The following is a 26,204-nucleotide window of genomic DNA, read 5'->3' as shown; positions in this document are numbered from 1 at the left end:
CCCTATTTTAACGGGATGGAGTGGCACTTCCTCAGTTCTCAGTACTCCACAATCTCACGTCCAGAAAGATGGAACTACTGTATACTTTGTCAGACTTACAGAGTCTTATTCTTGCGGTGCAATCTGTCTGGGAAGTTCCTGCATAAACCTTACTTTATATGGCTGAAATTTCAGTATTCTAGTTTCTTTGTGGGCCAACCTCTCGGATATGTTTGTTTCCTGCACTAGACAATTAAGTGATATTCTGGAACTTGTTTTTAACCTGTGCCAAATATCTCCAATTTTATCTTCAGCTTCCTCTCTACGTCACAAACTGAATCTGCCGAATGCCACTTTTTCATCAACTTTGAAATGCAAGATTTTGTAAGCATGCTAGAGTCAGGCTAATTACAAGCAAATCTCTGAATGTACCTCCTATATTTGTAATTTTTATGTAACATTCCACCAAATAAATTTGCTGTTCAACTGAATACCCCATTTTCCAATTGATTACTTAATCTACAAGCAATATACACAATAATACACAAGCAACTGTTGTACACATGTTTCGGTACAATTCTCAGAAGCAATTAACTGCTATATGTTTTGTCACCTGTCACCAAGTTTCCTGCACTGCTGTTGAGAGAGCTGGAATTTGGTGAGCAAAAGAATTATACAAAGTTTCGTTGTAAAATGAGAGCACTATACTTTTTCAGTTCTTCAAATAAATGTTGAAACTTTCAACATCAATTAATTCAAAACTGCAATTAATTAAAGTGAATCAATACAGAAATTAGAATGAAAAATGGCAAATAAAGGGAAAAAGTTACCTAAAAGTATCTTGCCAATGAAAAAATACCTGAAAATGATATAACAATGACACAAAACCTCAAAAACTGATCTAAAAATAAAGAATAGCAAAAGCTGACAAAAGATGACTTTATAATTAACCATTTCTATAATATAGGTATCCAAACAAGGTTTTCTAAACAAGATAGCAATGTCTGTGATATGTCATCAAAATTAAGGATTTTCAAGTAATATTTAGTTATAATGCCCCTCTTTTGCATAGGATTACATGACTGAGCATAAGTACTTTACATGAAGAGTGGGTAATGTGGCAGTGTGAAGACAGCGGTGGGAATGGAATGAAATTTCTTAATTTATTGTTTAAAAATAATTTTTTGTTGTTGTACGGTATAAAATTTTATTTTGTTTGGATTTGGAAGAATTGTTTTGATTTCATAAACCTGGACCTATGCAGATCATTTTAAATTAAGTTTTAGAAACCCTTATTTATGTGTTGTATTAAAATTACCATTTATCTGTGAATTTTAATCTTTTTGTGTTTTTTTTTTTTTTTGGTAAAAATTTGTGAAACCGCATGTACCTACATGTGCATTTCTGGAAGCACATTTCCTGTTGTGTAAACGATGACTTTTTGGGAACATTTACCATCGCTCTGTCAGCAAGAGTGAAGAGCCTTTTGATTGGAGAAAATAAGAGTTAATGTAAATGGTGAATGTGAAAGTTGAAGGTAAATTTCTGTATTCTGACTGGTTCTCTTTGGTGGTTGCACCATTTCCTGTTTCTCAAACTTACCCTGCTCCTACAGTGGGAGCGAGGTAGGATCTGTGTCTTCGATGATCTGACCATATTAGTGAGCAGATGTGCTCCTACCTAGGTCCCCTTGTGGGAAAACCGGTCTCAGGGTAAGCACTGTTTCTATGTTTATTTCAGTTTTAACTTCATTTAAATGTAATAACTTATTTTGCTTACACAGGAGTTTATCCTTGAGTTTCACGTTCACGGCCAAATTTGATGAAATGACTTAGCTTTTCAGCTAAGATCTTGTACCTTTTGTTTCTGAGGCAATATATATTTTTTCTTCACTTTGTAACTTGTAATTATCCCTCGGGTTTGCCTCCCCGTATTTCTGTGTCGCCTCACATAAGTACTGAAAATCCATGCACATTACCTGAAGTGTTTTAGGGAGTGATGCAAGTTTTCTGTTCCTCTGTGTTTGGTCTTATTTCTACTTTTGTGTAGATTGGGATTAGCCCCCATTTTATCATCATGTATGGTTGGATAATTTCTTTAAATTCAAATTAAGTGATTAAATTTCTTTTAACATAATGTGCATATCTACAGGCATGCTTAACAACCTTTTAATTTGTGTTTTATAAAGATATTTCTATTTTGAGTTTTGATTTGTTCCTTTCTATTATGAGTTTTGATTTGTTTCCTTTTTCTTAAAATAAATACGTGTAATCCAAGGGCAATTACCCTCTGTGTTTTCTTTCTTTGCAAAAGGCTACGTTCTGTTACCTCTCAGAGTTCCGTGCTGCTTTCCACATCCATTCTGCAGTTGTCATATTTCCTAACCTGTTTATTTATGTTTTGTAATGCAATGTTTTGTTGAACCTTAAATTTTTAAATTGTGTTTAAAATTTCATCTTTATAATTTTTTTTAAAAAATTTGTGTAATCAAGCCAGAACCAGTTACAGGTAAAAGTAGCTTGCACATCATATTCTTAGTAACCTGGTCAGAATGAGGTAGTGAAGGAGAAGAGAAAACAAGGACAATAAAGTTTACCTCACAGAACTGAACACCTCGGCAGCTGTTTCCTAATGCATCCAGTGGTGGGGACCATGAGCAAATTCCCATCACATTAGGAATGACAACCAGCATTCCACCACACACACCAGATTTAGCTGGAAGCCCAACCTGCAGAATAACAAAGGTTATGACTAGCAGTGGAAATTTTTAGTATTTTACAGCAGAAATTTAGCATTTTCTAGCATATTTATGTTTAAAATTTAGCATTTTATAGCATTTCGAAGAAAAGCATAGCATTTGAGTAAATTTTCACAAACGGATAATATCTTTCGATAATATCAATGAGAAATTTAATTCATTTTTGCATATAGCTAATAGTGAAATAAAAATGGATAAAATATAATAAAACTGCATATTTATTTTAAATTATTATAGGCTTATTTAAACTTAGAGGAACTAAGAACAAGAAGGAGACAGAGAATCAAGAGAGATGAATAAAAGTATGGAAACTCAAAGAGAAGAAAACTAGGCAAGAGTATCTAAAAACAGTAAAGAAAAACATCAATCAATCAGTCACCACTGATCTGCATTTAGGGCTGTCGTCCAGGTAGCAGATTCCCCTATCAGTTGTTTATGTAGTCTTTACTTAAATGATTTCAAAGAAATTTATCAAACATCTCCCTCAGTAAATTATTCCACTCCCCAGTTCCTCTTCCTATAAACAAATATTTGCCCCAATTTGTACTAATGAAAGTGTGTGAATTTTTCTTTTGAGACACACTTGTATTGACTAGGGTGGATCAATATACGATATAATATTTTCTTTTACTATACAGTCAAAACGGAAAAACTCAAATATGAGATTATTACACATCAGTATTCTCCCTAGCACCATATTAATGGGCACACCGTCCTGCTGTTTTTACAGACTGCCTGTCTGATATAACCTAAATATGTGCTAGTTACATAATATTAATACATATTTGAGTCACTAGGTGCTCCAAATTAACATGTAAATACTGTAAATCTGTTAATATCAATCATAAATCATTATTGTCAGCATAATTGCATCAATTACATCGGAGATCAAATTGTTAGCGTGACCACCACATAGTGTCGTGCGCGAGCGGGGTCTGGATTTGTGTGGAATCACATGCGAGCCTTCTATTCCTCATGACATCACAAACTTGTATGGCAGTGCACATGTCCACAGTAACCGAGTGGTAGACCTAAGTCTGGTGTTACATGATTTGGAACGAGCTGTAGAACACTAGGAGTTCAAAATAATCCGTTATTTCTTGTTCGTGATAACACTAACCTAGTTCAATTTTGCAGTTAATGTTTACCTGTCTGATATTATTTTTAATGCCCTGAGGGGAATGAATTTAATTTCTTTTTTTTTTTTTTTTAACTCATTCTTGCCACCCGGCTGACCTAAATTTCTGGAGCAGCTCGTCTACTTACTCCAAAGTTTTCCCAGCCCAATGTCTGCAACATTTTTGTAACACTACTCTTTTGTCAAAAATCACCCAGAATATTTTGTGCTGCTTTTCCTTGGATCTTTCCCAGTTATCGATTCAAGTAATCCTGGTAAAGCTCCCATACACTGTAACCACACTCTAATATGGGGTATCACCACTAACTTATTTGCCCTCTCCTTTACATCTGTACTACAATCCCTAAATACCCTCATAACCATATGAAAGAATTGGTAACCTTTATTTACAACCTCATTAATCTGATTACCCCAATAATAATAATAATAATAATAATAATAATAATAATAATAATAATAATAATAATAATAATACCAGGTGAGTTGACCATGCGCTAAGGAGTGTGCAGCTGTGAGCTCGCATCTGGGAGATAGTGGGTTCGACCCCCACTGTCGGCAGCCCTGAAGATGGTTTTCCGTGGTTTCCCATTTTCATATCAGGCAAATGCTGGGGCTGTACCTTAATTAAGGCCACGGCTGCTTCCTTCCCATTCCTAGGCCTTTCGTGTCCCATCATCGCCATAAGATCTATCTGTGTCGGTGCAACGTAAAACAGATAGCAAAAATTATTATTATTAGTCGCAGAATGCAACGATGGCAAACAAGATGGGAAGATGATTCTAGAGGGAAATGGACGAAAAGACTGATACCTTCTCTGGGCATATGGGTTGCCCGATATCATGGTGAAGTGAACTACTATTTCACACAGTTCTTGACAAGTCATGGATACTTCCGAAAATTTCTTCATAGCCTAGGGCTAGCAACTAGTCCGGTGTGCATATACTGCAGTGATATCGATGACGTATTACATACTTTCTTTGTGTGTGTTCATTGGCTGCCACAAAGAAGATACTTAGAAGTTATGCAGGGAGAACTGACGCCAGAAGGGATCATGTCAGTAATGCTATGAAGTCAAGAATCTTGGGACCAGGTGGCAGTCTACGTAGAAAATATTCTGCGTCAGAAGAAGAAGGACCTAGACGATTACGACAGACAGTAAAACAGAAGAAGGAAGATGAAGCACAAGATTCATTAAGCACGACATCCATCCTGAAGGAATGCAAGAGCAGTTTCCGGGGCGGAGATAAACGTCGTGGGAAAAGGGAGTGTGGTTTTTAGTGGGTAAGAATCTCCACACACTTGTTGAGTGCGGGCCCTCACAAGCGTCTTATGAAAGATTTTCCACACTCCCTCGCAAAAAAAAAAAAAAAAAAAAGTATTATTATATATATATATAATTCACTGGGACCATCAAGGACCACGTTTTGTTGCATTTGACACTGAACTTGGCCTTCTTTAGAGTCCAAATTTCCCTCATTCTTTGTGAGTGGGCCTGCTTATGCTCCTCTGTCCAAGGGGCACCGTGTCTTCTCTTCGGTTTGCTCGTCTCGGTTTAGCCCGTTCGTCAATATTTTCTTGCGGAAGAGATCTCTGTTAAGGGCGTCTTCAGCTGAGATATGTAGTATTTGCAGGTCTTCTTTGGTATTTCTAAACCAGGGAATTGTGGTTTTGGGATTTGAATTTAAAAAGTGAAAGATTTCTTTAGTTAACTTTCTTCCGTCCATTCTTTTCAGATGACCGTAAAATCGTGCCCATCTTTTTCTGATTGTGTCGGTAATTTTCTCTATTTTGCTGTAGACTTCCTTGTTGGATCTCTTTTGATGGATTCCATTTCTGTACTTTGATCCCAAGATTCCTCTCACAATTTTGCGTTCTCTTTTCTCCAGTTCTTCAAGGAGTCCTTTGTTGGCATTTAGAAACAGGGTTTCGGCTGCATATAGAACTACTGGCTTCAGAACTGTTTCATAGTGACATATCTTGGTGTTTTGGGAAAGGCATTTTTTGTTGTAGATTGTGCGGGATGTTTGGTAGGCTATTTCCAGTTTGCGTACTCGCTCCTGAAGTGCTTCTTTGTCCAGTCCATTTTTCATGATGATCTCACGCAGGTATTTGAATTTGTCTACTCGGGTGATGTCCCCGTATTTTGTATGGAGTTTTGGTGGAGCCTCTTTGATGTTAGTCATTACTTCTGTTTTCTCAAACGATATCTGCAAACCAGTTTGTTCGGCAATTTCCTTTAAAATTTCAACTTGAGCTCTAGCGGTTTCTATGTCGTTTGAGAGAACAGCAATATCATCGGCATATGCTAAGCAGTCTGTTGCGATCCCCTTGGATTTGGTTCCTATTCTCAATGGACTGTAGTTGGTTTCCTGTAATCTCACCCGCCAGGTTCTGATGATCTTTTCAAGAACACAGTTGAAGAGTATCGGGGATAGCCCATCATCTTCTTGGACTCTTGTTTTGATGTCAAAGGAATGCGAGAGACATCCGTGGAACTTCGCCTTGGATTTTGTATCGGTCAGGGTGGCTCTAATTAATGCCAGCAGTTTCAAATCAACTCCAAATTCATTTAAGATGTTTATCAGGACTTCCCGGTCAATGGAGTCGTACGCTTTCTTAAAGTCCACAAAGACAGACACATACTGCTTGGGCCTTAGTGTACAATATCTGATGATCGTTTTGAGATTTTGGATCTGTTCAGCTGTTGAGCGACCTTTTCTGAACCCTCCTTGGTATTCACCTATTTGATGTTCGACTTCTGCTTCCAAACGCTCCAGGATGGCAAGTGATAGAATTTTGTAAGTCACGGGTAGCAAAGATATTCCTCCGTAGTTGTTGATGTTCTTCATGCTGCCTTTTTTGTGTAGTGGATGGATCAAAGCTATTTTCCAATCTTCGGGTAGGGTCTCCTTGTTCCAAATTTCTTCTATTTGCTTTTGCAAGATATCAAGTGATTCTTCCGGGGCATATTTCCATAGTTCTGCTACTACTGAGTCTTCCCCCGGCGCTTTGTTATTTTTGAGACAGGCAATGTGGTGCTTGATTTCATCTCTGTCGGGTGGTCTGGAATCTGGGTACCTGAGTAAGGGTTCCTTAGTCTCAATGGCGCTTTGCGGTTTAAAGCAATTAAGTAAATTCTTGAAGTAATCTGCCAGAATGCTGCAATTTTCTTCATTTGACATAACCAGTGTGCCGTCCTTTCGCTCAAAGCATAGAGATTGTGGTTTATAGCCAGTGAGTTTGCGTTTGAAGGCTCTGTAGTACTCTCTGCTTTAATTCTTCCTAAAGTTTTGTTCTATCTTTTCAATGAGAGATTTTTCGTATTTACGTTTCTCAGTTCTTAACACCCTAGTTGCTTGGGCACGTTGGGTTTTGTAGGTTTCCCAATCATTTTCTGATTTCATAGAGTAGTACTGTTTCCACGCATTGAGTCTTTCTTGGAGGACTGATTCGCAGGTACTATTCCACCAGGCATGCTTTTTACTTCTCTTGATTTCTGCAACGTCTTTGGTGGCCACAACAAGGAGACTTTTGGCGTTGTTAAAGTCACAGTCATTTGGTCTAGCCATCTCCTGGAACTCCTCGAACCTTTGCCGAAGTTTATCATTGTCGAAGCGTGTGATCTGTTTGGTTGTCTTCCTTGTGTTTGCGGGAATTGGTTTGAATTTGATAAGAGCCATATAATGATCTGATGCCACGTTGATGCCTTTCTTTACCTTGACATTCATAATCTCAGGGCTGTTTCTCCTGGAGATTGCAACATGATCAATTTACAACAAGGGTTGTTAGCCCTAGAGGTTGCCTCAAGATGTTTTCTGGCTTCTGGTCATTTACCAGTCTTTGCCGTAACCCTGGCAAGGGACCAGTCTTTTTTTTTCACGGTGGTATTTTATTTTTCTACTACCCTCTGACTCTGCTGGCGGCAGAGCAAGCGAGCTTCCCCAATTCCAATGTGACGTGCCCGATGGAGGTAACCGGTAAATCCCCACACAGGATGTATTATTATTATTATTATTATTATTATTATTATTATTATTATTATTGTACCGGGCGGTACACCTCCACGCCGCTAATTCAAATATAGCGCCAGTTGAAACTCCTCTACAGGAGAAAGCCTGAACTTTAACAAACTGAATTAACTCAACGGTTTTTTGGAAGATGTCACTACTGTAAATTTGGTAATTTTGAAGTGTTCTGAACTGTGTCTATTTCGATTTGTGTTTGTTTGCTCCGTATCAAGAAGTGTGAACATTCTCTAACAGATGTCTCTACCAAAAAACTATGGTAATACACTCTGGCGCAATGGAATGAACTCTCTTGAAGACATTTTGTATTCTTAAGTCTTGTCTTTACTAAATTTTGTTCTTTTATTTTTGGGGTTGGCAATATTAATCTTTTTGTCCGCCAGTTTTGAACTCAGCCAATCCCAAATTTCCTTAATTAATTTTTGACCAATAGTGTCTTTCTTCTTCGATGTTGATGTATAACTTTTAGCGACCCAATAAAACTGAGGGGGTGTGTCTACTCATTCTTGAAAGGTCTCGAATTCTCCACGAGGGTATAAAAACTGCTGATTTTCTTGTCTCGGGGCCACTTCAGTAACATCTTTCTTAGTGTGTGAATATGTAGCAGGGGACGGGAAGCGCCTCTTTCTTCAAGCAGCAGTTCATCTACAAGGTAATGGCCTGTTAACATCTTCATTTCTTGCTAGCTCAGCAGTTTAACTCTCGGGGAGGGTTCGAAACCTTTAGTATGTAACCTACCTTTTTAAAATGTAAATTCTTTTCTGTCTATCTATAAATTACAAATCTGTAAAGCGGGGATAGAGAGTGCTTCACCCTCTCGAATTCCCCTTCATTTTTGAAAAAGGAGGTGACTACGTTTTCATAACCGTTCTTCTCTTTTTTAATGTAGTAAAGTTTTCTCATACGTGTCACCTCCCTAGCTTGGGATTAGCCCCTGTATGATCGGCCTAGCGCCATATAGGTTTTGGACAAACTTGGTGTAGGAGTGCAAGTTATCGCCTCCATTCATTTTGTATTTTGGGCCATTTACTTAACCCGTTTTGTTTTCCTTCCTGCGAAGGCCCAGTAGATTGGGTATTAGTTACCCCTGTTTCCTTGTGTGCCTTTAGGGCAGATAGAAATGAAGTTTGTTGTAGCCTTTGATAGGTTTGTAAAACTGAGAGCGGGTCTGCTCTTTTTCTTAACATTGTAATTAGGAGCAAGTGCTCCTCGTACTTTGGGGTTTTCTGCCCTTCAGCAATTGCGGTTGTGAGCTGAGAGCTCAGGAATTAGACTTGGGGCTCGAAGCCCAAATCTTGTAACAAACTGTAATTTGTTAATTTGTTGATCTGCTACTTGGTACCTGTTATACTTTGTTAATTGTTGATTTTGAAAAGAAATATAACCTTTCTTAAAGTTTTAATTAACTTTAATTTTGTAGTTGAGACCTATTCCAGCCCGCACCTTCTTTCACCTCTAACTGCCACGGATATCCCCGTAACAATTATTATTATTATTATTATTATTGTTACGGGGTTATCCATGGAAGGCAGAGTTGAAAGAAGGTGCGGGCTGGAATGGGTCTAACTACAAGTCCGAAAGGCAAATTAAAATTTCAATAAAGGTTATATTTTTAAAAATGCCAAAACTTAACAAGCTTTAACAAAGAGCTTTAGACTTCAACAAATAACAGCAAGTCAACTAATAATCAACAATAAGGACCAAGACCAGGAAGGTCAAAATTTAGAGGCAGTTAAACATATTTTCACTAGGTGAAATTACCATAAAGCAAAATCCAGGTACAAGTATGATTTTCCAAAGGAAAGAACAAGTCCAATGTTCGTTACAAGTCCTGGGCTTCAAGCCCCACCTTACATCTTTGAGCTTCAAGCCCAACTTTGCCAAGGTAGCATTTTGAACTAAGGGGCAGAAAACCCCATCATACCAAGGAGCACTTGCTCCTAATAACAATGTTAAGCCTCCTAGAGGCACACAGAGATCAAATTTAGGAAAGAGCTGACCCGCTCTCAATAGTTCAAGCCTATCAGAAGGCCATAAACAGACTTTACACTTAACTGCCCTTAAGGCATGCTTATAAATAAACAGGGGTAACTTGTACCCATTCTACTGGGCCTCAAACGAAAAATAATAGGTTAATTTAAATGGCCCTAAATGCAAAAGGAATGGAGGCGTGAGTTAGCACTCCTACATACACATTTTAAAACCTAAGAGGCACTAGGCCGATTACACAGGGGCTAATCCCAATCTATGGAGGTGACTAGTATACAAAATAAATTTAACACATTAAGAAGGAAGAGAAAAACGCTTACGAGAACATAGTCACCTCAAATACAAAAATGAAGGGGAGCTCGAGAGGGTAAAGCACTCTCTATCTCTGATTTACAGTTGAAGAAATTTGTAGTTTTACATAGACTGAAAAGAGATTTACATTTTAAAGAGATGGGTTACATATTACAGGTTTCGAACCTTCCCCGCGAGTTAAACTGCTGAGCTAGCAAGACCCTGTAATAATTAAGAGGGGAATTCCTCAAGGCAGTATTATCGGACCTTTATGTTTTCTTATATATATAAATGATATGAGTACAGGAATGGAATCGGAGGTAAGGCTTTTTGCGGATGATATTATTCTGTATAGAGTAATAAATAATTTACAAGATTCTGAGCAATTGCAACGTGACCTCGATAAAGTTGTGAGATGGACAGCAGACAATGGTATGTTGATAAACGGGGTTAAAAGTCAGGTTGTGAGTTTCACAAATAGAAAAAGTCCTCTCAGTTTTAATTACTGCGTTGATGAGGTGAAAGTTCCTGTTGGGGAACATTGTAAGTATCTAGGTGTTAATATAAGGAAAGACCTTCATTGGGGTAATCACATAAATGGGATTGTAAATAAAGGGTATAGATCTCTGCACATGGTTATGAGGGTGTTTAGAGGTTGTAGTAAGGATGTAAAGGAGAAGGCATATAAGTCTCTGGTAAGACCCCAACTAGAGTATGGTTCCAGTGTATGGGACCCTCACCAGGATTACCTGATTCAAGAATTGGAAAAAATCCAAAGAAAAGCAGCTCGATTTGTTCTGGGCGATTTCCGACAAAAGAGTAGCGTTACAAAAATGTTGCAAAGTTTGGGTTGGGAAGAATTGAGAGAAAGAAGAAGAGCTGCTCGACTAGGTGGTACGTTCCGAGCTGTCAGCGGAGAGATGGCGTGGAATGACATTAGTAGACGAATAAGTTTGAGTGGCGTTTATAAAAGTAGGAAAGATCACAATATGAAGATAAAGTTGGAATTCAAGAGGACAAACTCGGGCAAATATTTATTTATAGGAAGGGGAGTTAGGGATTGGAATAACTTACCAAGGGAGACGTTTAATAAATTTCCAATTTCTTTGAAATCATTCAGGAAAAGGCTAGGAAAAAAACAGATAGGGAATCTGCCACCTGGGCGACTGCCCTAAATGCAGATCAGTATTGACTGATTGATTGATTGATTGAAAAGATGTTAAACGGCCATTACCTTGTTGAAGATCAGTTGCCCGAAGAAAGAGGCGCTTCCCGCCCCCTGCTACATATCCACACGCTAAGCTAGATGTTATTGAAGTGGCGCGGAGACAAGAAAATCAGCAGTTTTTATACCCTCGCGGAAAATTCGAGACCTTTCATGAATGATTAAGACCCGCCCACAAACGTTTATTGGCTAACAGCAAAAGTTACACACAAATCGATGAAGAAACACCTTATTGGTGGGAAATTAATTACAGAAATTTAGGATTGGTTAAATTCAAAACAGGCGGAAAGAAAGCTTAATATTGCCAACCCCCAAATGAAAGAACAAAATTTATTAAAGACAAAATTTCTAAGGTTTTGAGGTCTAACATATTAAACAATCATACTCTGGCTACATAACTGGCGAGTTAATATATTTGTTGTTATATATTTCAGAAAGAAAAAAAATCTTTATTGGTTGATTTTATGTGATTTTCTCTATGTTAGCATGCTTCCAAACTCTCTGTTAGAACACTTAAATATTATTTCTAAGTCAGGTCACTAAGTATTTAAATCTGCCATTACTTGGTTAATGCTCAAATCAGAAAGTTGACAGGTGAACAGGTAAATATACCTTAAATGCAAACTGTCCAGAGTAATCATACATGCCACAGCTGTGCATCAGAGAGAGAACATCTCGAACAGAATCTGGCTTCAAGACTTTCTCTTCAGTGATGGGGCAAATGCCACCATTGGCAAGAGTCGCTGCCATTACTGCCATGCTGTCACAATTTGCCTCCATTGAACAGCACTAGAAAAAGAACAAAAGAAAAAAAACTTGAACTTTATTTTCTTTAATTAGATGTGATGAGAAATAATGTGGATTTCTGTAAGGTTCTGCTCTCCTTGATGTGATGAGCATTAGAGAAATGTACAGAAAAGTCATCAGACTACTGTAAAGAATCTGAATATTGGGATATGACAAGGCTGATAAGGGTAGAAAAGTTAAATGATAAACACAGATTATGATGGTTTAGACATTATGAATTAAGAAACATATGTACAATACATACATCTTCATTATAGACTGGTATACCTTTCAGCATTCAGTCTGCAGACCTCTGTAAATTTACTACTAAATGCCTACACAATTCTCTATTTGTAACTAGCTCTATGGCCTTGTGGCCTCTCATCTTTAAATCATTATAAACTGAGTCTGACCATCTTTGTCTCGGTCTTCTTCTGCTTCTCTTGCCATCTGTGAGAGAGTCCATTATTCTCTTAGGCAACCTATCTTCCTCCATTTGCGTTACCTGATCCCACCCCCAACGACAGTTTATGCATACTGCTTTCATCTATCGTGTTCATTCCTAACTTAGCCTGCCACTTGTTTGTACCAGCAATCATTTTCACTACTTTCATGCATTTTACTTCTAATTTATGAATAAGACAGCCTGATCCACCCAATTTTCACTCCCATGCAGTAAAGTTGTTCCGTAAACAGACCAGTGTAAAGGTAGTTTTGTCCAGGAAACGACTTCTTTCTTACAGAATACTGTTGATTACAAATATGAGCTCACTGCATTAACTCTGCTGCACCTTGTTTCAGTCTCACTTACTATTCTACCATCCTGGGAGAATGCACATCCTAACTATTTTAAATTATCTACCTGTCCTAGTTTTGTATTCCCAACCTGTCATTCAAATATCTTATGTTGTTTCTTCCCTGCTGACATCACTTTAGTCTTGGAAATGCTAATTTTCACACATACTGTTGTTTAAGAACGGCAGGGTACTGGCTGAAAAATGGTGATGGTGAAGAGGATCCAAACCTGCCCCAACTAAGTTGAACAGTGATGAATAATTTGCAGAATGTGGTAAAAGTTCAGTTACAGAAACTTTTCAAAACTTCAGAGCAATATTTCCATCATCAACATCATCACCACCACCACCACCATTGTCATCATTATCGTCATCATTTTTTCACTCCAGCAAGCCACGTATGGTTGTGGATGAGCCTCCTCCAGTTTGTCCTGTCCATCCACAGAAGCTGTTCATATATGCGATGCCTGTTTACATCTCTGATTTCAAGGTCCTTGAAAATCTACTTCTTCCAGACATCACGAGGTCTTCCTCTTAGTCTCTCTCCAGAAATACTACGGTCAAAGTATGCTTGAGGAGCCCTATGGAGAACAATTCTTTTCATGTGACCATACCATTGCAATCTCTTCACTTCAAGGCTCTCCAGCAAGTTTCTTTCCAATCCAAACTACAAAGGTAATCCCAAAAAATAAGGTCTCCTGTTTTTTCATAAATACATAGACCTGTTCATTTCTACAATGGTTTACATAATTTTACAGCTTGAACATTTAGCTATTTTTCTACATAATCAGCATTTCGGTCAATGGATTTTTGTAGACGCTGTGACAGTTTTTCTATGCCCATGTCATCCCGGGCTAGCCGCCATGCTGTTCAGGAAGTTGTGAGCGGCGTTTCAGGAAATCTCAGGACTCAAAGTGCAGAGATCATCCAGGGTGATCCGCTGATCTTCAAGCATGATTTGCTCTACCTTCATGACTGTCTCGATGGAAATTGACGGTCTCCCGCTCCTTTATTCGTTCGTCGTTAATTTCAGTCCGACTGACTGCAAACTCTCTAAACCACTCACGAACATTTCTGACATTCATGCATGACTCACTATACACTTCCGTCAATTGGCGATGGATTTCAATCGGTTCAGGACCTTTTGTGTTCAAAAACCAAATAAATGTGCACACTTCGCACTTAGTCACTATTTATCATTCCTTGTTAAGGAACTAAAGATGTCATCACTATCTGGAGAGATTTTTTTTAACTCAGGCTCTATTCTTCTTCAAAGGATTTCCATGTTTTGGTCACTGTCGAATGTGTGTATTTCAGTCCTCAGCCCAAAGGCTAGTTGGATCCTCAACAGCTCCATCATTAGCTGTCATAGATGGCCTAGACATCACTGAAGAGGCGTACTAGGGAAATATGAAATTGCGTATAGCTTTTAGTGCTGGGAGTGTCCTAGGACAAGTTCGGCTCGCCAGATGCAGGTCTTTTGATTTGACACCCGTAGGTGACCTGCGTGTCACGATGAGGATGAAATGATGATGAAGACGACACATACACCCGGCCCCCGTGCCAGCGAAATTAACCAATTATGGTTAAAATTCCCTGCCCTGCCGGGAATCGAACCCGGGACCCCTGTAACTAAAGGCCAGCACGCTAACCATTTAGCCATGGAGCCGGACACTAGGGAATGCCGAGTGTTGCTTTCCTCACTGACCCAGAAGTTGCTATTACATATCTGTCTGCCAAGCCCACTGAAATGCATGCACCAACTGACCCCATGATCAACATTTTCACACCATTCATACAGGGGACTGGCTGCGTAAGGAATGGCATTACTAGCATCGCTCATACCTCAGTCACTTTCATATTGTTAAAGCCAGGGATAAGACTGAGACAGATCAATGAAAGTAACAAAATTGCTCTTGCCCATATCAGAAGACATAGTGCACTATAAACACTAGGTGTTACCAGCAAAGGCATTGGTCACTGTCATCATTCCCTTAACAAGGAATAAAGTTCCTGGTCTCTTTTGTGTAAAACATCTCCAGAACATCACTTTTTGCATCACTTTTTGTGGATGTTTAGGTGCTTATTAAACATGGGCTGGTGCTATTTTCTCTGGTTGCTCTTTACACACAAATCAAACTTGCTGAGCACAAACCTGTAAATAGCTTTCATCAGAAAATGCAGCTTCCTTCCAATCTTCCACAGTCCAGCTTTCATTAAGTTTAGCTCATATCAGTTGCTTTTTGTGCATTTTGATCATCAGAATCAGCTTCTTTGCTAGTCTGCATGCTCTTCTTCTAGCTTCCAACAGTCTAAAGCAAATCGTTGTTAAGATCAACAGTTTGCCCACTCCGACTTAAATCTCACATTATGTCAACAGTCACAATATACACTGAATGACAGAGCAAATGCAACACCAAGAAGGAGTGGTTCAAAAGGGATGAAAGTTGGGGAAAAAACAGAGACAGCACGGACGAATAATTGATGTTTATTTCAAACCGATATGCAGGTTACACAATGCGCACGGCATCGACTCAGTAGGATGTAGGACCACCGTGAGCGGCGATGCACGTAGAAACACGTCGAGGTACAGAGTCAATAAGAGTGCGGATGGTGTCCTGAGGGATGGTTCTCCATTCTCTGTCAACCATTTGCCACAGTTGGTCGTCCGTATGAGGCTGGGGCAGAGTTTGCAAACGGCGTCCAATGAGATCCCACACGTGTTCGATTGGTGAGAGATCCGGAGAGTACGCTGGCCACGGAAGCATCTGTACACCTCGTAGAGCCTGTTGGGAGATGCAGCAGTGTGTGGGCAGGCATTATCCTGCTGAAACAGAGCATTGGGCAGCCCCTGAATGTACGGGAGTGCCACCGGCTGCAGCACATGCTGCACGTAGCGGTGGGCATTTAACGTGCCTTGAATACGCACTAGAGGTGACGTGGAATCATACGCAATAGCGCCCCAAACCATGATGCCGCGCTGTCTAGCAGTAGGGCGCTCCACAGTTACTGCCGGATTTGACCTTTCTCCACGCCGACGCCACACTCGTCTGCGGTGACTATCACTGACAGAACAGAAGCGTGACTCATCGGAGAACACGACGTTCCGCCATTCCCTCATCCAAGTCGCTCTAGCCCGGCACCATGCCAGGCGTGCACGTCTATGCTGTGGAGTCAATGGTAGTCTTCTGAGCGGACGCCGGGAGTGCAGGCCTCCTTCAACCAATCGACGGGAAATTGTTCTGGTCGATATTGGAACAGCCAGGGTGTCTTGCACATGCTAAAGAATGGCGGTTGACGTGGCGTGCGGGGCTGCCACCGCTTGGCGGCGGATGCGCCGATCCTCGCGTGCTGACGTCACTCGGGCTGCGCCTGGACCCCTCGCACGTGCCACATGTCCCTGCGCCAACCATCTTCGCCACAGGCGCTGCACCATGGACACATCCCTATGGGTATCGGCTGCGATTTGACGAAGCGACCAACCTGCCCTTCTCAGCCCAATCACCATACCCCTCGTAAAGTCGTCTGTCTGCTGGAAATGCCTCCGTTGACGGCGGCCTGGCATTCTTAGCTATACACGTGTCCTGTGGCACACGACAACACGTTCTACAATGACTGTCGGCTGAGAAATCACGGTACGAAGTGGGCCATTCGCCAACGCCGTGTCCCATTTATCGTTCGCTCCGTGCGCAGCACAGCGGCGCATTTCACATCATGAGCATACCTCAGTGACGTCAGTCTACCCTGCAACTGACATAAAGTTCTGACCACTCCTTCTTGGTGTTGCATTTGCTCTGTCAGTCAGTGTATAAACTTCATATTATGCATATTGACTGCTAACTCTTATATAAAATTTATTTTCTAAGTGCAACAATATTATATTGTAATGTTCAGGAGAATACTTTGAAAATTTAATAAATTTTATATGAGAGTTGTTCAGCAGCACAAAATCCTCAGATTCATTTTACTATTACTAGGTAATGATTAAGCTGTCTTCTTTTGGTGTAGTCTTGAATTTCTGACCACAGTTTCCTTCATTCAGTCTACAGACTCAGTTTACAGACTCAGTTTTTTGGATTTGCTGCAAAATTTAATTTCTGCATCCACATCATTGTTTTTGTAGAGGAATGCTCAGCGAATGGCACAATGTTTCACTGCAGTACAAAAACATGACATAATACAGAAAACGTAAACCACTTCACTCGGAGACATTCAACTAATGAAAAAATGGGGTTTCCATGAAAGTGCTGCAAGGTGACTATGGAGTGGAGGAGCAGATTATGATGTACATCATGGAGAACTGCCTATTCTATGCATTTGAAGATGGTCTGACGTGTTTACATGAAGTGACCCCAAGTGCTGTGGATGCATTGTCAAATCTAGGCATTAATTTGTAGATTTATTGTGCATTTATCTTGAATATTTCACAAAAGAGCCTTATAATAATGATGGTGGTGGTGGTGGTGATGATGATGATGATGATGATGATGATGATGATGATGATGATGATGATGACTGTATTATAAAGAACTTTAATACCTCCAATAATATTATCAACAATGCTACTATACATCAACAACGCAATCTTGGTGAAAATGGGACATTATTTTGTAGAAACACATATTCTGCCAACATTAATTATAAAAAGCCTAAGAAATACTTGTATTCAGATTAATTTGCACACTACTGTTGGTAAGAAATATGAGACATTAGTATCAAAATCACAACATACGAAAATCATTAAATATATTACTTCATTTGGAAAAATAGGACTAGAGTGTGTTTATCCCTACATATGACCATTCTGACCAGCTCTAACCTGTTGGGAATGATAAAAATAAAAGTGAAACGTTTGGCATAGGAGTAAGTACATACTTGAAAGTAAAAATCCATACATTCTCGAAGATTTGTTTTCTCTGGATAGCACTTGTGTTCTCGCATATAGAATCCAAGAGCATAATTCCTGTCAGCTGCTTCTCTTTCAGACAAGAAGACAGCATTATTAAAGCCTAGATATTCACCACCAGCTAGCCTCTGAAATAAGAAACCAACAGAATTATTTATAATGTATAAATCAGCCTCAAATTTGTGCTATATAGCCTATTAAATGTGATGAAAACTTCACGTGTGCTGAGTTAAATGAGAACTTGGGGTATACAGAGAAACTCTTTTCCAACAGTATACATTTCTCTAACTCGTATATTATAAAAATGCAAGAAACAGTACCTTAAAGTAGTTCATGGTGAAATCAAATTTCTCAGCTAATGTCATCTCTGGCTTCACAAGAGTTTTCAATAAAGAACAGACCAGTATTGCTCCTGCATTTATCATAGGGTTGTGTGGCTTTTCTGAAAGAGAATACAGAATAAGCACAAATAAACTGCAAAATCTCAACTCTTGAACACCAAGTCTGTACATTAATTTCAGGTGTAATAACAAGCCTTTAAAAAGTTAGTATTTGGCTTCTTATAACAATATAATGATAGGGTGTAGGAAACATATTATCTAAGAATCAAATGATGTACTGGGAGTTAAGAGAGGCATGGCACATGGTGTTCCTCTTTCTCCTATAACTTACTGTTCAATTTAGTAGTCAACTACATTCTGAGAAAATTCCCAGGACTACTGAAACATGCTAATCCCAGATGCAGAAAATTTAATAATACTGTACTTGCATTTGCAGAGGGATTGACTCTTCTATGTAAGAATAAAGCTTCTGGCAAGCAACCTTTGAATACCCTCATAACTACCTGAAAAGATCTGTAACCTTTATTTACAACCTTGTTAATGTAATTAACCTAATAAAGAACTTTCCTTATATTAACTCCTAAGAACTGACAGTGACCCCCTTGGAAACCTGAAGGAAGCCACTCCCGCTTCACAAGGATACAGCCATACAGACAGATGTCAACTATGTGAGTGATAGGGTCATTTAAATGAGATAATGTATTGTTAATATTGCCATACTTTCTTCCAAGTATATGCACTACAAGCAGGTTGTACCATAGAGGAGAAGGAACAGTTTCTGATTCCTGTAGATCTGGAGGACCAGATAACAGAGTACAGCACTACAATTATGAGTGATCTGAATATTAAGTTGACAAAGACAAAGCAGGTTATGGAAACATCAATGGACTCCATGGCTATGGAAACAGAAATCCTGAAGGAAAGTTGCAAAATAATACAATGCAGCTGAGATGGGATGCTCAAACTTGTAATGGGCTACATAATTACTGACAAACAAGCTAGCCTGTCACAGACATCCAAGTTATTCCAAGTGAAAGTATAGATAATGACCATGCTGGTCTGAAAGATGTCCATGTTCATAAAGTTGTGCACAGAAAAAAAAATGCCAAATGTTGAGAACCACAGGAAAAATGGAAAGGGAGTTCCAAGAATGGATAGTAACTAAATTATCCATGAATGAGAAAAGAGGTTTTTAGGAGGAATGGAATCTATTGAAAGAAAACCTTGTATCAGAAGCCAGAAAATCTGTGGAAAGACAAGTGCTATACCAGAAACACCAAAGTGGAATGAAGAGATGAAGTGCAGGAAATATTATATCCTGAAATGAGATCAAAAAAAACAGAAAATGGATAACATATGAAATGAAGCTGAAATTGAACATATAACAACTGATTAAGGAAGAAAAGGAACAGTAGTTGGATGAGTTTACTACCAGGATAGATAAAGACTATCAAAGAAACATGAAGCTACTATATAAAGAAGTAAGGAATAAAAGGAGTGAATATGGAAACATCCATGCACTGGAAACAGGTGATGGTACCGTAAGAACAGAGGAAGGAATCAGAGAAGAAACGAAGAAATACTTCAACATGTTATTAAATGGAAAGGATGACAACAGTACCATTGGCTGCAGAATAGATGCAAACCCAGAAGTCCAGCACCCTTGAAGGTGCTCAAAATAGAAACAGCACCAAAAAGCTTGAGAATCCTCTCAGGCATTTGGGAAGAGAACAAGACCCTACAAGACTGAACAGAAAGGGTCATCATCCCATTGTTTAAAAAGGGAAGTAGAAGAAAATGCAGAAACTACAGGGTCTGCTAATGCATACCCTGAAACTGTCAGGAGACAGCAACCAGCATAGGAAGAAGAACAACATGGCTTCAAGGAAGATCGAAGCACTATGAATCTCCTTTTTGCAGCAAGAGTAATCCTTGGAATAAGAACTGGAAATGACTTGAAGGCCTTCAGGTCCCAAAATTCTTGACTGACGAAGTAAAGATACTTAAACAGAAGTATTACAGTTGTGTCGGGATAGGCAATAGAATATCTGAACAGTTTGAGACAAAGAGAAGAGTCCAGTAAGGAAGAGCCTTATCACCTCTCCTGTTCATCACAGTAGTGGACCAGATCATGAAATAAACAATAAATCAAGACATCTTGCTATGGGGAGAAATAAAAACATATGTACAGGAGAAACCTGCAACTGTGTTTGGAACAAGAAGTTTAAAGAATCTGATTTGAAAGTGACAAAACAAAGACCATACAAATGGCTATGAAAAGAACAAATTCAAACATCTATTTGTAGGAAACTAAATTAGAATCAGCTTTCCACTTCAAGTACCTTGGAAGCATAATCTCAAACGACAACATAGTCAAGCAGGAAATACTCTACAGGACCCAGAAATCATCAAGTCAGAAACCTACTTTGGACCAGCAAAATACTGCAGAAAGCCAAAATTGGTACATATCACACCAATGCTCATCTATTGTTTGGAGACATATACTCTACTAAACAAAGACTTAAGCAAACTTAAAGCAACAGAAATGATATTCATCAGAACTATGAGCCAGAAGATCAGAAGGGACAAGAAAAGACGTGAATAGGAAAGAAGGTTCCTATCACCACTGTTTTAAAGAGGGGTATGGACGTTTAATGGGAACAGACAGTGTGAAAACTGCAAGGAAATATTTCAACCTCAAAGTGGAAGAAAAGAGACCAATGAAATGCTGGATACAGACAGTGAAATCAGGTGAAGGGAAAGGGATTCATGTGGGAAGATGTCCAGGAACAAAAATGTATGAAGATAGGAAGAAGTTTGTTAAGAAGGAAGCCTTACTTTTCAGTGTCAACTCAGTTAATGTCACTTTAAAGCGTTTCAATCTGTCCAAAACACTAATTACAACACATATAACACTATAAACTGGTGAATGGCCCAAGGACTGACAACATCTGTACTAATCCCTCTTCACAAAAAGGGGTCCGTAAGGGATTGTTCAATTATCGGACAATTGCATTAATATCTCATGCTCTCCATAATAAATCAATGCCTAAAACCATTCCTGCAATCTCAGATATCCACAGAGCAAGCAGACTTTTTCGCAGGTGAAGGAACACGAGAGTCATTCCTGAACATGAGGCAGATAATCAAGAAAAGTCAAGAGTTTTGTGTCCCTGCCTTTTCTTGCTTCCTTGACTACTAAAAGGCCTTTGATTATGTTATGTAGGACAAGCTGTGGCTGGTGCTATTCCACTGCATTTAATATCATTATTGAATGGCCTCTATAAAAACCATGCAGCAACCATAAAGGTGGATAGTGATCTCTTGGGCATTTTCAATGTGACAAATAGAGTAAGGCAAGGTTGTATATTATCACTTCAACTCTGCAACATCTATGCAGAGTGTGTTTTCAAGAGAGCTCTCAATGGCTGGAATGGTGGAATCTTGATTGGCAGCGGAAAAATGAGCAACCTGCGATTTACAGATGACACTTCCCTTATAGCTGGAGAAGAATATTAGCCTTCACTATGGTCTAGAGATAAACATGAAAAAGACCAAACTAATGGTAGTTGATCGGCAAGGTCAAATCCAATTTACAGGATGTCTAAAGGACCTGAAGATAGAAAAGGAATTTGTACAACTTGGGTCAGTCATCAATGACACGGGAAGCTGTGAAATAGAAATCAAAATACGTATTGTTCTAGGTTGTGCAGCAGTGGTATAACTCACTAAGATCTGGCAGAACCGGGCAATATCAAAAGCTACGAATATGCGCTTGGTGGAATCACTAGTGTTCTCAGTCTTTTTGTTCAGCTGTGAGATCTGGACCGTGAATGCTAGAGACTAAAGTCAAATTGATGCCTTTGAGATGTGGTGTTGGCAGAGAATGCTGCGTGTATCCTGGATGGAAAGAAGAATCAATGTTTCCATTCTGAATAAACTGAGCATCAAGAAACTTCTATCTTCCCGTGTGAGTGAGTGTTACCTCCAGTTCCTTGATCACGTTTTCAGAAGAGAAGGAGAAAACTTGGAAAAGACCATTTTGCAAGGCAAAGTTGAAGGCAGTAGACCATGAGGAAGAAATGCAAGTACATGTTTAGATCAGGCAAAGAAGATCACTGGCCTACCTCTTCAGATAATGTTAAGGAAAGCTGAAAACTGCTCTGGATAGAGACATCTCGTCAAGGCTGTAATGCAGAAATGATAGAGTAATGAGATCTCGATGGTCAGCAATGAGCAAAATGACTAATGATGATGATGATGATGATAACATTATAATATACCTGTATAAATGTATACCTGTGCGTAGAGTTACATAGGAAGAAGTGGCAAGCACTTGTACACTACAACCTGGAAACTAGATTTAGATAATGGTGATGATGATGATGATATACTATGAAGTTTTATTTTAGATGAAGTTCAAAAGTGTTAAATCGTTAAATAAAGGAAAGTGAAAAAACAAGTTTTAAGTAAGAAACACAGTGCCAGGTAAGTTTTGGCAGACAGAAAGGAGGGACATCATATTCACACAGTCAGGCTCTCACCTCATCCATCCCATTTCTTATCAGCCTCTGACAAGCTCACTCAATGAGGGAAGTAAATCTGTCTGTCCTGTTCCTCCCTTTCCTTGTGTTTATCCAACTTGTCTTTCCTTTCTGTTCAGAGCAGCCTGCCCTCGGAGTGTATTTCCCTTTTTAATGTAAGTTATGTGTATATTCATGTTCTTGTTTCTTCTTTTTCTCTAAAATACATCTTGCAGCAAACAATTACTTACTGACTATCATCACTACTCTGTGATACACTGATGAAAGATATTTATATAATATCATCATCATCATCATCATCATCATCATCATCATCATCATCATCATCATCATCTCCACTTTCCTGGGTGTGGTAATTTACAAAACCATCTTTAAAAATAGAAGTAGTATTATTTGACTGTTAATTTTGTGATCATTACATGTGAAGCTCCAGTTTCACATGAAATATAAACCAGAGGCGTGTGAGTTTTTATTTTAATATCCTGTATATGTTGACCATAATTAGACTGTGAGCTTGTTGATGACACACTCAGTTACTGTACTCCCCAGTCATTCAAATCTAAGGTACTAACTTTGCTGCTCTTTCAGAAATGTTACAAAACTCTTGGTAGTAAATAAAGCACCATACCCATTCATTCAGCTTCAAATATTTATGTATGCCATACTCACTGTTATAATCTAAGACTAGTTCATTAAAGTTCCTGCCACTTGGTTCTTGTCCTATGTACTGATGAACGACATCCGCTCCAAGCTGCTCGAGGGCAATCGCATAAGTCAGGGGTTTACTGGAGAAACAGAAGAAAAAACATTAAGATCTTTTTTTTTTTTTTTTTTTTTTTTTTTTGCTTATGGTTAGCAGATTAAATTATTTGAAATATTGAGTTATTCTTTATTCAGAAAAATATATAAAAATGCATATGAAAACCAATTCTTTTGAATTAAAGTCCCTTCTCTAGCTAAAAAGATGAATAATAATAAGAATTTGTTCTGTATATGCTCTAACTGTTAATGGCTCTAACATATACCTGGGAATCAAAAAGCTGTCCCATAGGAGTTCTTTTATGTCCCCACGTGGAATTATCACATTAAATTGCCCTGAAATGTGACTGACCACAGTCTGGATCAAATTCACTGAAGTGGAAATAGGCTGTCAATGACTAGGTGATAGCACAACCAAATAAAAATTATTTTTACTAATTTATAGAGAAGTTCAATGGATATAAGTGAATGGTCAGGTGATGTTTCTAGACAGGCAAGGAAGATTAATTACCTTAAGCAAAGTTAAATTATCACCCATTGTCCAATTCCTAGATAGAAGGTTGCTCACTTTGGACCTCTGCACTAGGAATACCATTGCTGACAATAATTATCCTGTGTTAAGTTGTAATTAATTCTAGGCTTTATTTCAAGTTCCAATTCTTGCTCCACAACAACTCTAACGCCATAATAATGCAAGCTACTGGACATTTTCTTCTCTGCACAGAATAACATTATGTGAAGACGATTACCAAACATAGTCATTAGATCAATGACTATGCTTTCTTCCCATTCCTAGACTTTTCCTATCCCATAATTGCCATAAAACCTATCTGTGTTGATGCAACGTAAAAAAAAAAAAGACATCGAAGTAGTCTCTTATATTGTCTACAATACATTGCCAATGATGCGGGAGACATAAGATACCAGTCACCTCGCCATGTGTGAATTTGGCAGTCTCATGTTTCTCAGCGCTGACAATGTCCTCTGGTGTCCCATACCATTTCCAACGCAATGGTTCTTTCATTTAGGGGATAAGGTCAAAATCGCACGGAGACAGGTCCGATCAGTATGGCGGGTGTTCCAATACTTCTCACTCGGAAGTAGCCTTGTCACATCCATTCTGCATGGAGCCTGACTGACTACTGTAGTCCCATCTCCCTGTGCGTGGTACCTGTCCAATGCATAGCTATCTCGTGCTATGAGCATGATGTTTTCCAGGAAATATGACCATTGCATGGTAGCACTGTGCAAATATGAGGAAAAAAATAATTGTCATGACTTATGCCCCAATCCTCGTATATAGAAAAACAATAAAAGGAACTCAAGACAGGGAAAGCACGACAGGTCAGTGCAGTCCTTAAGACTAATTTTATCATATGGCATTGCAAGTCCGTCAACCTGACACCACCTGGGACACCTGCATGTCCATTGTTACACAGTTAACTGCAGTCAGTGTTAGATGAATCAGACCCCCATACAGTTTGTTCTTTTACATGCCAAGTTGCTATTGATTTTCTTTCCTTTAAAACCCACCAACCTTGACCAGGTTCTTGAGTACAGGATGCTAACACATTAACCTCTCAAACATTGCTGTTGGGTCCTTAACATTAGTTTAACCTAAGAAAACTTTATTGAGAATATAACAAATTTCAGTTGTAGTTATGTACATCAGAGTGTTTGAAGCAGCATAAAACATCCCACATTGACACTTTGAGAGAACTCTAGACATTCAACTGTTGGATGGATAGTGCTGACTCAGTACAAAATCCTGTGATCAAAAATAAGAACTTTTGATCAGTCAATCAAAAGACAGATTTTAAAGGGCTCTGACATCAAACATTTACATCACTGGAAAAAACAGACATGAATTTAAGGGTAGCAATAAAAGAGAGGAGTCATTGAAGGTGGAAAAATAAAGAATTCCCAAGAATGTGCAGGAAAAGGACAGAGAGGAACAGTCTTATGGCCGTGGGAGAGGAAGTGGACTGAGCACTCAAACTTGAGTGTTCTCAATAAAATATAGAAAAATGTATTACCTGCAAGACTGCAAGGTAAATGGTACATTGACATCTCCAATGGAAAACCTCTGGCCGTCTATGGTGCACACACTGATGCCCCAGTAGTCAGGATTCATACGAGCCAACTGTGGGATGTAACTGGCGACCTAGGGTGTAAAGATGAGTGACATAAACTGACTGGTTAATATAGGTGAGTAGAGAGAGAGAAAGAGGAACTTGTGTAGGCAAATGTGCAAAAGACCCACAGAAAGTAGATAATGATAATAATGGTTCTGTGTGGCTATTGCTAGCCTGGTGTACCTAGTCCCTGTAAGGCATACACTCCAATGAAGGTAGTGTAAGGTGCTGTAGAATGTATGAATAATGCCGAGTAGTTTTACCAGGTGTAGGATAAAAAGTGAAGAAGCTGTCAACCTTGAAATCCTTGTGCTACATTATGTTTATTCTCAGAAAGTACAGTAACCTTTACGGTACAACCTCAAAGTAGTCTGGTTTGAACCCCACTGTCAGCAGCCCTGAAGATGGTTTTCCGTGCTTTCCCATTTTTACACACGGCTGTACCTTAATTAAGGTCACGCCTGCTTTCTTCCCATTCCTAGGCCTTTCCTATCCCATCGTCGCCATAAAACCTATCTGTGTTGGTGCAACGTA

General features: G+C 39.0%; 1 protein-coding gene across 3 annotated transcripts in view; it reads right to left on the bottom strand.

Annotated features, from left to right (window-relative positions):
* The window catches only part of GLS (Glutaminase), a 157,345-nt gene that overhangs the window by 36,212 nt on the left and 94,929 nt on the right, over positions 1-26,204 (bottom strand). For all 3 annotated transcript variants that reach the window (XM_067152558.2, XM_067152556.2, XM_067152557.2), the window contains 6 exons: positions 25,572-25,699; positions 23,446-23,561; positions 18,212-18,333; positions 17,861-18,019; positions 12,018-12,194; positions 2,576-2,707 (listed from right to left, as the gene is read on the bottom strand). In XM_067152558.2, coding sequence (XP_067008659.2) covers positions 2,576-2,707; positions 12,018-12,194; positions 17,861-18,019; positions 18,212-18,333; positions 23,446-23,561; positions 25,572-25,699 — 834 coding nt within the window. The remainder of the gene's footprint in view (positions 1-2,575; positions 2,708-12,017; positions 12,195-17,860; positions 18,020-18,211; positions 18,334-23,445; positions 23,562-25,571; positions 25,700-26,204) is intronic.

The sequence above is a fragment of the Anabrus simplex genome, chromosome 8, assembly GCF_040414725.1.
Source record: "Anabrus simplex isolate iqAnaSimp1 chromosome 8, ASM4041472v1, whole genome shotgun sequence".
Taxonomy (NCBI): Eukaryota; Metazoa; Arthropoda; class Insecta; order Orthoptera; family Tettigoniidae; genus Anabrus; species Anabrus simplex.
The sequence above is the reverse complement of the archived record's forward strand: the minus strand, read 5'-3'. Positions and strand labels throughout refer to the sequence as shown.